Here is a 16,018-nt window from a genome sequence, read left to right on the forward strand (position 1 = left end):
TTTTCGTGTTGGTACGTGATTCGCGTGGGCCGCGGGGCGGTCATATGTTCGCGGGATTAATTGGGGATTTGGCGGATGCAAGCGGGCGGGACGTCAACGCGCCGAGCCACGGGGAAGACGGTCGTGGAGACGCTCGGGTTCCGTCGGAGATTCCCCTCGACCGTGTGCGCCGCAAAGCCCTCGCGCGAGCGAGTATCGCGTCGCGAGTAGCGGGTGGACGGGACTTCCGGTTTTGCGACGGGGTAAAGTGCGGCAGCGGCCGGCGATTGCTTTGTGACCCTCGTGAGCCACGCGGTCGGGATCTATAGTTGCCGGGAGTGTCGGCACGTGCGAACGCCCGAAATTCATTGTGCGCGGAAGATTCCACCGCCCGTCCTTGTCGGCCGCGTGCTGCTAATTACAGTGTTTGATTTAAATTGGTATTTTCCTGTACCATCATCCTAACAAATCTCTCTATCTCACCTATCGAAGACTCGAAAGGCGGGAACAAGACCACGCGCTGTCGTACAGTACATGTTACTATTACATGAACATAATATATAAATGTGATTAATAATATTATATATTAATTAAAAAATTAATTTATCATAAAATCTATATTAAATTTTTCTTTTAAAATATATTATTTTAAAAAATTATTTATTTTAAATATTATTAAGTAAGATAAGTCTATTATTTATTTTGCAAAATGCCAAAGCATAAAGTAGAACATACTTTAGAAGAAGAACAATTTCGACAACGACGTCTTGAAAGAAATGCAAAAAATCAATGTCGTCAGAATGCAAAGACAGCAGACATTGTTTTACCAAATATAGTTAATCAAAAAGATCATAGTGTTTGTATTATTGGCACAATAACTAATAATCATATAATAAATTTAACTAATGAAACAATTGAAAAAAATATTGTAAATTCTAATAATTGTGTAATAAACTTAAATAATAAAACAATTGGAGAAAATTCTGAAAATTCTAATAATCGTATAATAAACCTGAGTAATAAAATAATTGGACAAAATTCTGTTAGACCATTATACCAACAATGTTCAGCGTATCAGTCTTATTACAGATCACAAAAGAAAAATTATTCTTATTTAAATATTAGTAGTACAACATTAATTAATAAAATAATTGAATATTATATTGGTTCTATGGATGTTTCTTGCATTCATTGTAAAGCAAAACATTTCACAGTTGAAGAAATATCTAATAAAGGAAATTCATTTCACAATTGTTGTAATCATAGCGGTTTGTTTAGAATTATTAACTCAATTTCCACAATTTCTTCACAGTTTATTCTATGGTAGTCATATAAAATCTGTTTTAAAATATTTTTTCAATAGTTACAATAGTTACAATAATTACAAATGTTACAATAGTTCATTTTCATTCGCATCATTTAACGCTAATTTATTAATTTTCAAAATAGATGACCAAGTCTATATTGTTTTAAAAAACAAGGACAAATTTATTATCAAATTAATACATCATTATATGCTGCTTGTTCGGGATTCAGTATGTGCTGAGCTTCCGCTGTCACGTCAGATGGCAGCAGCTATCGATCACCGTTCGCGTAGATCGTGGTGCGCCAGCATGCGCATATCACCAGAATTAACTTGCTTCGGTACTTGTGCTCTATGGCGGCGGTTCACGTTGTATTTCATGCGATCGTTTCAACGTAGTTTTGTGCTCAAGTCTATTCGTGAGATCTTCAAATACTTGCTCAGAGATTGCTCAACGGAAGGACTCATTCAGGAATTAAAAGAGACTCATAATTATCGCTCATGTACATGACCATCGAAAGACTCACGCTCACCACGCAACTCGCACGCCGGCGCCGCGTGATACCGGCTCACGGGCATCATCATCACGACCGGTAACAGATTAATATAATCTCTCCCGTGTAAGTGATCAAGACATTATTCTCATCCAGACATTTATTCTTGTGCTCATTAACCAGTAAACGCGTGTAATGTGTATCAATTAAGATCTGTGATAAATATACGGTACGACTCGGACATCACGATGAGTCCACGTGACACGTAATCGCAGTGCATTTTATTTAACACCTGTTCCACGAATGTCCTCTCACCCTGCTTAACATCCTCAAGGGTTAACTAACGAATTCTTCGCCGAGTCGCAAACACTGCTCAAAATGAGAATCCGGTTTATGGTCAACTTTTCATTATAGATCCTAATGAAGCAATAAATTATCGTATTACTGAAAATTCAGATTTAGATTTAGAAATCATACAAAATCTTGAACAAATAATGCGAGAATCTAATGTATTTGCTCAATCTTATCAAATAATGGATGAAGAATTAGTAAATCAACGACGATTAGAAAGAGAATCTGAAAAATTGTTGCTAGAATTACAATTATTATTTACATTAAAACCAGGTATAGATCGACGTCGATATAATGCGCAAAGAACTAATAAAGTTGCAGCTGATTTTTGCACTACTTCTAATGGGGAAATTCCAGAATCATGTAACAATACGTAATAGAAATACTAAAACTTTACAAAATGTTAGTATCATGGCTCCAAATGTTGAACTATGGGTATATCCCTTATTTTATCCATATGGTACTCAAAGATGGCATTGTAATTTAATTAAAAATTAAATAGTAATAAACGAATAACTAGAAGTCAGTATATTAAATATCGCATGGCTATTCGTGATAAATTTAACGTTTTCTTATTAGGCCTTCGTTTATTTCAACAGTGGCTTGTGGACAATTATGTAAAAATTGAAAAAGACAGAATAAATTATTATAAAAATCATCAAAAAAATTACGTACTGAAACATATCAAGATTTAAGAAATTATATACAAACTATGACAAATAATTTAAATGGACGTATTGAAAAAAATGGTTATAATTCCATTCACATTTATGAGATCACCTCGTAATATGTTACAAAATTACCAAGATTCAATGGCAATTGTTACTAAATTTGATAAACCAGACCTTTTCATTACAATGACTTGCAATCCAAAATGGCGTGAAATTGAAGAAAATCTTTTACATGGTTAACAAGCTTCTAATAGATCTGACATTTGTGCACGTGTTTTTAATGTTAAAAAGGATTTTTTAATTAGTTTAATTGTAAAACAAAAATTTTTTGGAGATGTGGCAGTCTTGGTATATGTTATTGAATTTTAAAAACGCGGTTTATCACATATCCATATGTTAGTTACTTTAAAATACAATTTCAAAATAACAATACGGTTAACTACACAGATTGTTGACAAATATATTTCTGCTGAAATTCCTGATCCATATGAAAATCGTACTTTACATGATATAGTTGTGAGACACTTATGGCGATTGGTGTTTAGTAGATAGAAAATGTACAAAACATTATCCTAAACCATATCTTAAAGAGACCAGAATGGATAAAGATGCTTATTCTTATAATCGTCGAAGAAATAATGATAAGAGTTTTGAACGCCCTGGTGGTTATGTAGTTGATAATCGTTATGTAGTTCCATATTGTCCTATTTTATCGATAGTTTTTAGTTGTCACATAAATGTTGAGGTAGTTTCAAGTATCAAATCAGTTAAATATCGGTATAAGTATATTCATAAGAGATATAATGCCGCTGCTATAACAATTGAGCCAATAACAGATAAATTATTGATCATGATGAAATACGTAATTTTATAAACTCGTTATGTTGGACCTGTAGAAGCCTGTTGGCATATTCTCGAAAAGAAGATAAAAGTCATACTATCGTTCGTTTGCTAGTCCATCTTCCTAATAAACAAAATGTTATAATAGGAAATGAAGCCATTGAAGATGCAATGACTAATCGATTATTTCTTATTAAATTCTCGTGATGAAGAAGCAAGATATTATTTATATGTAGAAATTCCACGGTATTATACATTAAAAAAAAAAGAAAATTAATGGAAGAAATGTATTGCGTTGGATCAAACGCAAAAGACATTATAATTGTGTAGGACAAATGTATTCCGTTAGTCCAACACAAACAAAATTATTTCATTTACGATTATTATTATTAACGGTAAAAGGAGCTACGAGTTTTAATGCTTTAAGAACAGTAAATGGAGAATTATGTCAATCATTTTCAGCAGCATGCCTAGCTTTAGGTTTAATTGAAGATGATAAGGAATGGAAACAAGCGATGAATGAAAGCTGTTGGATGGATGATGCCTCGACAACTTCGTAGATTATTTGTACGTATATTATTACATTGTCAATCGTTGCATCCTGAAGAGCTCTGGGAAAATTGTAAAGCAGCAATGTCAGATTATGTTCCATATTTTAGATTCTTACAAGGACAAAAAAAGCGTATATGCAAATTGATACTATGCTTTATGCTGAAGGTAAAAAGGTCTTGCTGATTTTCCACAAATGGAACAATTAATAGAAAACGATGAAGAAGATGATTATATCACACTTAAAGAAACTATGGAAATTGTTACCAGACAATATGAGCAATAAAATGACAAGCAGAAAGAAATAGTAGATCTTGTATTAAACAGATTAGATACTAATAATTACATTAATATATATATTAATTGTATTTATATCGATGGTCCAGGTGGTTCGGGTAAAACGTTTATATACACGACTATTTATTATTTAGCCAAAATTCGAAATAAACATATATGTACAATGGTTTTTACGGGCATTGCAGCGACATTATTGCTAGTAGGAAAAACAGTTCATAAAACATTTGGAGTGCCAGTTCCATTATTTGCTGATTCATCATCTAGCATTAAAATCCAATCTAAGGAAGCTCATTATTTAAAACAGATATTTTTATTTCGGCTGAAGCGCCAATGGCACCACGATATGTCTAGAGATTATGGATCAAACGTTGCGTGATATCATGAATAATGATTTACCTTTTGATGGAAAAATTATTGTGTTAGATAGTGATTTCAGGCAACTTTTCTTCCTATTAAAGTATATGGTACTCGAAGTGAAATTGTAAATCTTTCAATCTTTAGTTCTACTTAGAAACATTTTATAAATTTTTCTTTAACAAAAAACATGCGAGTTCTTCCAGAGGAAACTGAAATTGCAAAGTTTCTATTGAATATAGGAGATGATATATTAAATGATTCTAACGATAATATACAACTTCTTGATTGTTGTACCCATTAATGCCGATATTGTACAAGATATATATGGTGATTTGATACGAAATAAAAAATTTAATAAAATGGCAAAGTGTGCAATACTTTCTGCAAGAAATGCCGATGAAATTAATAAACGAGTTGTCGAATCATTAGATACGTTTGAAGAACGAGTTTATACAAGTATAGATAGTACTGAAAACTGTGGTGATAATGGTAACATTGGTGAAGCCTTACTACCAGAATATTTAAATACTTTGTCTCCGATATCTCTTCCACCTTATGAATTACGTTTAAGACCAAATTCTATTATTATGTTAAATAAAAATCTAAGTATCAATGAAGGTCTTTGCAACGGCACTAGATTAATAATTATAGAACTTGCTGATCATTTATTAAAATGCAAAATCTTAACAGGTGATAAAGTAAAAGATATTGTGTTTTTAAATCGTATAATACTATATTGCGAAAATGTACAATATCCTTTTACTTTTAAAAGAAGACAGTTTCCAATAAAATTAGCTTTTGCTATGACAATTAACAAGTCACAGGGACAAATTTTCGATAGAGTTGGAATAAATCTTCGCAAAAATATTTTTAATCATGGACAACTTTATGTTGCTTTTTCATAAGTACGTTCTTGACAAGCATTCAAAGTTTATCTTGGTAACCAACGCAATAACAAACAAATTAAAAATTATGTATATAAAGAAATATATGTATAATTTCGCTCTCTTTAAATTTTTACATAAAGATAGTTTTTTACATAATTATATGTTCACATAATAATATTAAAAATGTATTGAAAAAAGGATAGACAAATGTAATGTAATCCCAGCAAACACAAAGTTACATGTAACGTGCTTGTTAGTTGTAATTTCCCACTCAATAATATAATTGCAATATAACACACGTGTTATATTACAATTACATTGTTGAGTGGGAAATTACAACTAACAGGTACGTTACATGTAACTTGGTGTTTGGTGGGATGTAATGGCGCGCGCGTACCGCGCGCAATATAATGTTCTAGTATTACAAAATTTTGCAAAATTTGTGCAACGTTGCAATAAAATGTTTCCACAATGTTTCTGCAATCTTTCTATGCCGCATAACAAAATATAAAGTCAAATTTTGTTTCTTAAATTTTAAATAAATTTAAGATTGCATTAAAGGAAACCAGTTAACAAGAACACAAGGCAATTCAGAAACTTATGTATATATATAGTACTAATACAAAATAAGAGCATTACACTTGAACATATTGCTCATCATCGGTATCCCCTCCGCTGCTAATTCTTTCTACAGAATTACGTAGTTTTATTTTCTCGTAATCAGCGTCCGTTTTCTTCTTACTTTTCACTTTCTCGTATCCATCCGCGTTTACATCTAATAAAAAATTGTTCACTTGCTCGTACGGTGGTTCCTCATTCTGCGCAAAACTCATGTATTTCACACTTTCATAATTAGGATCAGCGTGATTCACACATTCATAATTTGGATCCGTATCACTGTCGCCAGGTCGACAAACGGACGCGTAGTTCGGCTCGTTCGCGTCATGCGGCATACTTTCATAATTTGGTTCTGAATCCGTGTCCTGATCCAGTTCATCTCGTCGTAGCACCTTCTCATAACCGGGATCATCGCTGCTATTACTCACTTGTCTATGCTTAAATGGCGTCGAATAGATATCCGCGTTATTTTTCACAGACATCGAATTACTTTGATAGTTGTTCTCTCGTGAACACTGAGGACGCGATGTTTTATAATTTGGATTAGATAAATTTGCGACAATTTTCACGATAGAATTTCTCTGATTATTTCCTAAGTTAACAGCTTCGTATTTATGATCGAATTCTGAACACGACGAGATCATATCCGCATCCATTTTAGATAATCTTATGGAAGTGCTATTATTACTTTCTGAGTGAAAATTACTTGTAGTAGAATCTTTAGTGGTAAAATGTACAATGTCAGATTCTTTCTTTTGTATTTCCACAGATTCGTGGCTGCACCATGATGCTCGGCTGATTTCAATAAGACTTAGTTTTCTAGAAGTATTTGTTTCGGAATGTAAAACGTTGCTAGAATTTGGATAAGCATCATTCTGCTGCTCTATCTCCTTCTTCTTTTTCATCACTTTTGCATACATATCTTCAAGCGATTTACCCGTCGACAATGAAGATTTCGATCTATCATCACTTTTGCACTTTTTATCAATAAATGCATAACCTTCCGTAATTGCTTCAGGAGGCGGTGGTAATGGAGAATTTGCTTGACGCTTTTCAGGTTTAGGAGATCCAAGATTGATAATGGAACTAGTGGCACTTGATGATGATGCTAAAAATAAGAAAAAACAATTATAATTATATAATCGACACATTTATTCGGAGAATTAAGACTATAACAAAAAAGTAAACACAGTTAAAATATTTTTAAACATATCATTGAGTTGTAAATCGCCTATACGGTCAAACATCGAATCTTAGTAACGGATATGATTTTTTCTATTAAATTTTGTTACGCCTACTTTCGAACGAGCCATAGTACATTCGAAAGAGGAGGTGAAAAAATAAAAACCGTGTTTTAACTTTTGTGTAAATAGGCCCTAGTTTTTAAGAAAATTGCATTTAAATATGTGCATTTTCGATCGGTACGGTAAGTGGAAAGCCATTTTTTGACATGAAGTACAGTGGCCGTGAGTACTAAGTGCGCGCCTACTGTTTTGGTATGCGTGCGAGCTGGATTCAAGACTAGTTCTAATAATTTTAGTCTATATGCTAATTAAATTTATTTTCTTTATTATTTACAATAAAATTTTGTGGTTTTAATAAATATAAATTTCTATAATTTTATTATAATAAAAAATTACTTGTCTAATAATAGACATCGCAAGGTTGACAAATCGAAGTGCATTTCGGTGGTATTATTTGCAAATTACATGTTGGTTTGTTTTTGTCATTTATAAATGTCTCGTTTACATATGAATATTTTTATGACCTCCCCACGAGTCAACAATCATCGAGAAAGAATTGTTTTTAACATATGGTTTTATAATCATTTCTAAATATTGTTTATACAAATCGGAAGTAAGTTTACCTGACTTTGAGCAAACAACAACACATTTTTACATAAATTGAGTTCTTTTTTTTTCACAAGTCATTTTTTTCACGAGTGTTGATCTGCAAGGAAGTTTATTCTCCTCATCAAACTGTGCATCAAATTTCTGATATAATTTCTTGTATAAGATGGAAGCAATTAATGAGAATTCCAAAAAACTATATTAATTTATTGCGAAAAATAATACCTCAGCCAGGGTTCGAACCCGGATCTCTCATCATTCCGTGCGAGTGTCCTAGCATATTCGATTACCGAAGCATACGATATTATTCTTTGCAATAACCAGTATATCTTAAAGTACGTCCTTTTCAGGCGACGTATAATAACAATATTAGTACATTACTTCTAACCGACCGTAAAATATTTTTAAGTATACTTTGATTCTTTCGGTTACTTTAAAAAAAAATTTATTGACTGAATATCCTGAAAAAATTATTAAATAAAAATAAAAAATGGCGTCAAATAGATATCTGCGTTATTTTTCACAGACATCAAATTACTTTGATAGTTGTTCTCTCGTGAACACTGCGGACGCGATGTTTTATAATTTTGATTAGATAAATTCGCGACAATTTTCACGGCAGAATTTCTCTAATTATTTCCTAAATTATCAGCTTCGTATTTATAATCGAATTCTGAACGCGACGAAATCAGTCTGCATCCATTTTAAATAATCTTAGATATTAAGTTTTATTGACTAGTCATTTTTATTTATTTTTCATTGTATCTTCGAATTAACCCTAGAACACGCACAAGGGTCTCTGGGACCCCAAAGCGATTTCTTCTTCTTGCTGCTTCGTCCACAGCACGGAGTAAGAGTAAGGAGTACGATCTTCATAGCGTGCAAATAGCAAAAGCGACCCCGTTTTTAGACCCTAATTGAGAGGGAATCCGCTAAAAGGAATGAATTCATAGCAATTCATAGTTGCTATGGCGATTGTAAAGAGAGGGAGAGAGAGAAAGAGAAAGAGGGAGAGAAAAAAATTATTCTGAAAACTGCAACTCACAGATGCAACTTATTGTGTTAAAATATTAATACTTCTGTGTGTTTCTCCTTATTAATGGAGCTCAATACATTACATAACCTAGTGAAAAAAAAATGAAATAGCATTTTCTTTCAACTTCGGTACTTTACGTTGCACCGTAATAGTTGTACCGTCTGTCATATGAAAGATATGTTCTTTGATAATGTTATCTTTCTGAAAATGCAAAGCACAAATGCAACTTGTTTTGCTAAAAGTATTAATACCTCTTGCAGCAATTTCACTGTCACGCAAATTATTGAACATTTTTTTCGTGCAAGCTGTAAAAAGGCTTTTTCTTTTAGAAGCATTTTTTTACCTTTTGTAGCACATCCACGTATCCAACATGCCATTTTACAATATTTTATTAAAAAAGATAAACAAACTGAGATACAGCCGGACTAATCGGGTAAGATTAATTATTGCAAATGCCAGCCATGGTTATGAATCCATTCCTTCAGCGGACATCCTCCCAATTAGGATCTAAACACAGGGGCACTTTTGTTTCATGGAGATCGTACTCTTTACTCTTACTTCGTGGTCCACAGCACCGCCCGCATAAATTTACTAGAATAGACTGCTTATAAGGTGGTAGTGGGGGTATCCGTCACTGAGAAAAGGATAACTGTCGTTAATATGGGTTGCTATTTTTTTCTAGTGGGCGTAACTTCGTAGCAGCGAGGAAGGTCCTTTTTATATTCTACTTCGCATACGCAGCAACTCAACACCATTATTTCAATTGTTTAAATAAAATTATTCACATGTTAGACTCTAACCCCAAAATATCCGTTTTGATCATCCGATCTCACATGAAGCTCCCATCGACAACACACTGGCTTAGTTTACATCGTGCATTTGATACGCGTATCAGGTACCATATTCGTATCAAATTCGTACTAAATATTTAGTACGCACGATGTAAACGCTGCCGGATCAATTTGGTACAAGCGTATCAAGTAGGAGTATCGTACTAAACTGATACGCGTACCAAGTGATACAAATGTCGATGTAAACGCATAAAACGCATTTTAGAGAGAATTTAGCAATTGAGCATAACCTCAGTGCTAAAATCTAAAAACCGGTGTGAAAATGTCTTAGTAGGAGACATCAACATGAATTAAATTTGTATTATATTTTTCACAGTACATGCTTAGTACATTTGATGTAAACGCGCCCGTACTAAGGCTTTGGTGCGCACCAAACTTAATACGCGTACTAAGGTTTTGACGATGTAAACTAAGCCACTCACGCTCTGATACCATTAGGGTCCGATCCGTGCTTAATGCAGTCCCATTAAGCACGGATCGGAATGATGAAACAGATTCTGCTAGAGACTTCTAGTGAATTCTTAATCCGGCTATTGCATCCGATCGGAACGCGTATATTTCCTCAATTCCGCACGGATCGGGCGGGTGTTTCTGACCGCACAAGTTTTAAAACACCATTAGAAAAACATCATTAGTAGACCTATTCTGTAACTCTTAACGACAGTTCGGTATCGTTATATTGTCGTTGCGCAGCAATTTTTTTGTCATATATAATATGTGCGCAACGACAACGTAACGATATTGACAATGTCGTTAAAAATTATAGAATAGGTCTACAGGGTATGAAATTTTATTCCGAATTATCTCAATTCACGTAATAGTGTGACAAGCTGAAATTCTATACCAAGATGAGTACCGACAATCATGGAAAAGGACTGGTAATAATAATTTTAAATAGACATTGGTCATTATATTCATTAATTATTATTATTCAGAACATATCACAAATTTGATCGCATATTAACAGATTGTATGATTATAGTTTTGTTTGTTTTCCAAAAGAAAAACTTGAAATTTACACCTCTATTTAAAAAATGTATGTGGAAAACTACGTTGACAATTTCTTCTATATGACTGAACATTATTTGAACGTATATATATTTTTTTTGTTTCACAATGTAGTTTCACCACATCGTTTTTCCGTATTTTTACCGCATAGTTTTTAGCACGTTGATTTTTTCAATACGGACAACATTTCAAATATTATGCGATTCATATTACATGTGTTCATATTTGCAGGCTGTAAAATGCGGTTATTGTAGATGTTTAATGTTCGGGTCCTGTGCAGGAATTATAAGCCATAACTGCTTCAAAAGCTACGATGAAGATATTCATATTATTATTGTTGTCGACAAAAATGGTCGTGCTACAATAAATAATTTTATTTACAAGCAAATATTTTTCAACGTTTGTCTGCAAATATTAAATATATTCAATAAGTATACTCATTTATGTATAAATAGGAGTGAAGGAAGTAGAAGTCTACTCCGTACTTAGCAGACATAATGGACGAGATGCTCATCGATACCGTAGAGAAGAGACCAGGTCTATGGAATCAAAAGTTGCCAGTTAAAAGGCGAAGTCCCTGTGTACGAGAAGAATTGTGGGATGAAGTTTTTAACCCTTCGCCTACACACCTTATTTTTCTCCCGATTCCTACACACAGGGGTTACACTAACCCCAAAACTTCGTTGACTTATATCTCCAAATGTATTTAATCAATTTTAACTTCTTCTTTTTTTTTTTTTAATCAAAAGGAAAAAATCTCAGAATTATGATGGTCTTGGCTGAAAAGTCGAAGATATTAAAAGAAAAGAGATTTTTGAAAAGAATAAGAAAAGAACAAAAAATTTTTGTAAAAATTTGCCTTTTTTTCAAACGCCCCTATTTATTAGAAAAAAATAGATAAAGTAATTAAAATGGTGATCAATGAAAAAAGGAAGAGTTGTACTTTAAGAATCTATTGTCAGTTTTTTTATTCTGTTCAAAAAATATATTTATTTCGTAATGTAAATTTAGTAAAAAATGAATGCAGTTTAAACACAATAGTAAAAGAAAATAGTAATATTTATTTAAAAAACATAATTATTAATACACAAAAACATAATTATTAATACAAAAAATATTTATTACAAAAGATTTTGTTATAAAAAAAATTTTTAATTTGTAATGCTACAATTGCAGTATATTTTCGCAAAGTGATCGCGACGTTGGTAATATATATAAGTACTGTATGCGTAAATGATACATAATAAACAAAAAAATAATTTTTACTTATCCTTCAAACGAACTTTTCCATTTTTTGTTACGTTCCCTACACACGGGGTAACTGTAACCCTAATGCACACTTTCAATGCTCCTACTTCTGTTGTTTTCAGAACATTGACAACGCCCACAGAGGAATAAGCAGAGCACAGTTCAAACTCCCCCTCTCTCCCTTCCCAGTCCTAGCGTCCTCTTGCTAAATATTTTTAAGTAGCGGGCATTTCAAAATCGACTGGGGTTACCGTAACCCCATGTATAAGCAGAGGGTTAATAATCTTGGTAATATAATATATATTAAATATATAATCATTTTAAAATGTAGGCAATTCGTTTGTTCCGACCAAACTGGCAAACTTTATTTCTTAATTAACACAACGTTTTGACAAATATGATAAAATAAAACTTACGTGTTCTGTGCATCGATTAACAATAATAAATATAGTGGATTGTCATAATATAAAATAATTCCACTTGTATTTTTTATTTTTAATTAACGCACAGAACACGTGTAAGTTTTATTTTATCATATTCGCCTGGATGTCAATAATTAACTTTTTATATATATTCAATATTAATTTTTCAGTTCTTTAATTTTCCGGATTCATTCTGAAGTAATTGAAGAACTTTCCACGATTGTTTATTTGCATCTCAACGACTAAATTGTCACTTGCACCTTGCAAATATCTCATTACATGCGTGCCGTACCCATTGGCCGTACCAAGAATTTCCGTTTCTTTCTAATAATTCCCTGCTTTTGCAAAAAAAAAACGATGAAGCCTAAATACAGCTTTTGCACTCTCTCGAACACCGATACAACATGCCAAGTTGGCAAATTCTTCGCCGTTTGCAGTTTTTTTAACATAATTAATAAGATTGTTTTTTCATCCATCGTTATGTGTTTTAAAATATATTTTCATACAAGCTCCAGCAAACTAATATTCAGGTATAAAAGGATGTCCAGATATAGATGTAGAATTGTACAGACAATACGACTTCGCCAAAAATACGTAGTTGAAATCACAAATTCGGGTTCAAAGAGCAGGTGCGCACTCCCACGTTAAAATTAAACCTGTCTAATATTACAAAGTATTGTTTACGTTTCTTTCAACTTCTTCTCTCAACTCAACCACGCATGTTTGTTCCGTTCGTAAAAAATTTCTCTACCCGTCCCATGTAGCAAAAACAGAACGGAATCTGGTTAATCTCAAAATATATTTCATTCTTACAATTCAGTATTTCAGAGTACTCACATCAATGTTATCGGCAAGATAATTACACAAATTATGTATGTTATTGCTTCAATCGCATCAAAATAACGAAATATCGCTGAATTTAGCATATTAACCTGCGACCGATGTGACATTCCATTTTTGCTACATGGGACTGGTAGAGCAAACTATTATGGAACGGAACTGGAACGGACCACCCAATTCTAGTGAGAAATCCGATCCGTCATTTCGATCCGTGCTTAATGGGACCGTTAACGCAGGATTATGTGAACAGGTTGAGGAATGAAGTTGATTCGGTATATTATATTAATGTTCTCTTTATTGCAACAGAATATTTAAAAAAACGTACGGACCGTGTTCTCCTTGCAACTACGATACAAGACAAGCGAGCGAGCGCGCAAACCAGCCTCGCCTAGATGGCACCAAAATTCGCTTCCGGCACGAAAGCTTCCCAAGCTACCCGAGCTGCACTCGACTCGTTTTTATGTACAGTCACATAGAATTTAATGTCCCTATACACTCACCAACAAAAATGCGCTGAACTTAACTATTCTTAATAGGGACTGCACCCTTATTGGTCGCTATGCTTCCCCACTATTCTGCATTAGAAAGAGATAGAACCTCATATTAATGACAGTTATCCTTTTCTCAGTGACGGATACCTCTACTAGCTTCATAAGCAGTCTATTCTAGTCTATGACCGTCCGAGATCTCGGACTGGGGGGGAAGGGAATGTTTGTTAATTATACCATAACACTTGAACGATTGCCGGCGTCAATCGTCCTTCGGCAACGAAAACAAACAAATATAAACTTTTGTTTGGGATCTCAGTGATCCCAAAGCGTGATAACGCTACTGTTTTAACAAATTAAAAATATATAACTTTGCAGTTAAGAGAATTCCGCTGCTAAACCAAAATTAATAGATTTTCATGAAACTTTGTAGAGAAGTTCATATTAGTGATATAAATTGACTGTCAAAATTTCAGCTGAACTAGTTATTTAGATATAAAATATGTTATTAACATGACCCAAGCAGCATTTTGACGTCCGCCCAACGTTAAGATAAACACACTTAACGTTGGTATCCAACGTTTTCACTACGTCATTTAGACCCTCTTTTGCACTAATTTGGGGAATCTAATTTAAGATAACAAATTGTAAGGGCTCACGTCACCCTCACGGTGTGATTATCACACGTGCGTGAAATACCACAATCATATTGCCCTCACAATGTGATAGCGCCACGTGTGTGTGCGTGGAAGATAGCACTATGCAGCCATGTATGAGAAGGTATATATGAGTGATCGAAAAAAGATTTCACTGTATGATTGTACTTCCTTATGTATGATTGTATTTATCACAGTACGAATGAAAACATTATTCGTACGGACTCATGTCATCCGCACAGTGTGATATTAACACGTGTATGCAACAACGCAATCACGTTGCGTTTATTACGTGACGGGGTAATGGCAACGGGAAAATGGCACTGAAGAGCCATATATGATCGATATATAGGGCTTGCTTTTATATAAAATTTATATATATATATATATATAAACTTTATACAAAAGCAATTTAGCCAACGATATATATATATTTTAATAATATTAATAAATCGTTGGCTAAATTAGAAAACCTCATAATTCCATCGGACGTCCGATGGAGTTATAAGATTTTCTAATTTAGCTGACGATATTTATATTTAGAAATCCATTACATTTATATTTATTTATTTATATTATACATACATACGCGCGCGCACGGTGTGTGTGAGTGTGTGTGTAAAATGAACATTTTAAACACTTTCGGAATTTTCATAATTTTTTTTCTCTATTATGCATTTTTATTTTATAAAATTACATTTTGTATGTGTGTGCGTAGATTAAACGCGATCGCACGGAGAATGCCGGAATCCGTCCCGATTGGGACGCGAAGCGAGTGCCCACACAGAACATAATATGTATTACATATCTAATGGATATCCTCGACAGATATTAGGGATATCCATGAATATATAGGAATAACAGATATCCATTAAACATGCTATAAACATCCAGATGTCCGCAATATGCAATCTAATAAATATCCATAGGATATATAGATCAATATCCAGTCGACATCTATAGAATATCCAGTGGATATCTACATAAATATCCACTAGATACTGCTATGGATGTCGATTGGATATTGATCTATATATCCCATGGATATTTACTAGATCTTATATTGCGGACATTTGGATATTTATAGCATGTCTAATGGATATTTTCTATATATTCATGGATATCCTTAATATCTGTCAAGGATATCCATTAGATATGTAATACATATTACGTTGTGTGTGGGAGGATGTCATAAAAATCATCAAAAGTGGGTAAAGACCCGTCAAGCATGCTCTGAGAGGTCCTATAGTTACCACAGAAACACCCTCGTCGC

General features: G+C 33.4%; 1 protein-coding gene across 4 annotated transcripts in view; it reads right to left on the bottom strand.

Moving 5' to 3' along the window:
• Positions 1-6,246: 6,246 nt before the first annotated feature.
• The window catches only part of LOC105833006, a 173,078-nt gene continuing 163,306 nt past the window's right edge, over positions 6,247-16,018 (bottom strand). For all 4 annotated transcript variants that reach the window (XM_036291334.1, XM_012674395.3, XM_012674392.3 and 1 more), the window contains one exon: positions 6,247-7,454. In XM_036291334.1, coding sequence (XP_036147227.1) covers positions 6,364-7,454 — 1,091 coding nt within the window. In that variant the 3' untranslated portion in view covers positions 6,247-6,363. The remainder of the gene's footprint in view (positions 7,455-16,018) is intronic.

Source organism: Monomorium pharaonis, chromosome 8 (assembly GCF_013373865.1).
Source record: "Monomorium pharaonis isolate MP-MQ-018 chromosome 8, ASM1337386v2, whole genome shotgun sequence".
In the NCBI taxonomy this organism is placed as follows: domain Eukaryota; kingdom Metazoa; phylum Arthropoda; class Insecta; order Hymenoptera; family Formicidae; genus Monomorium; species Monomorium pharaonis.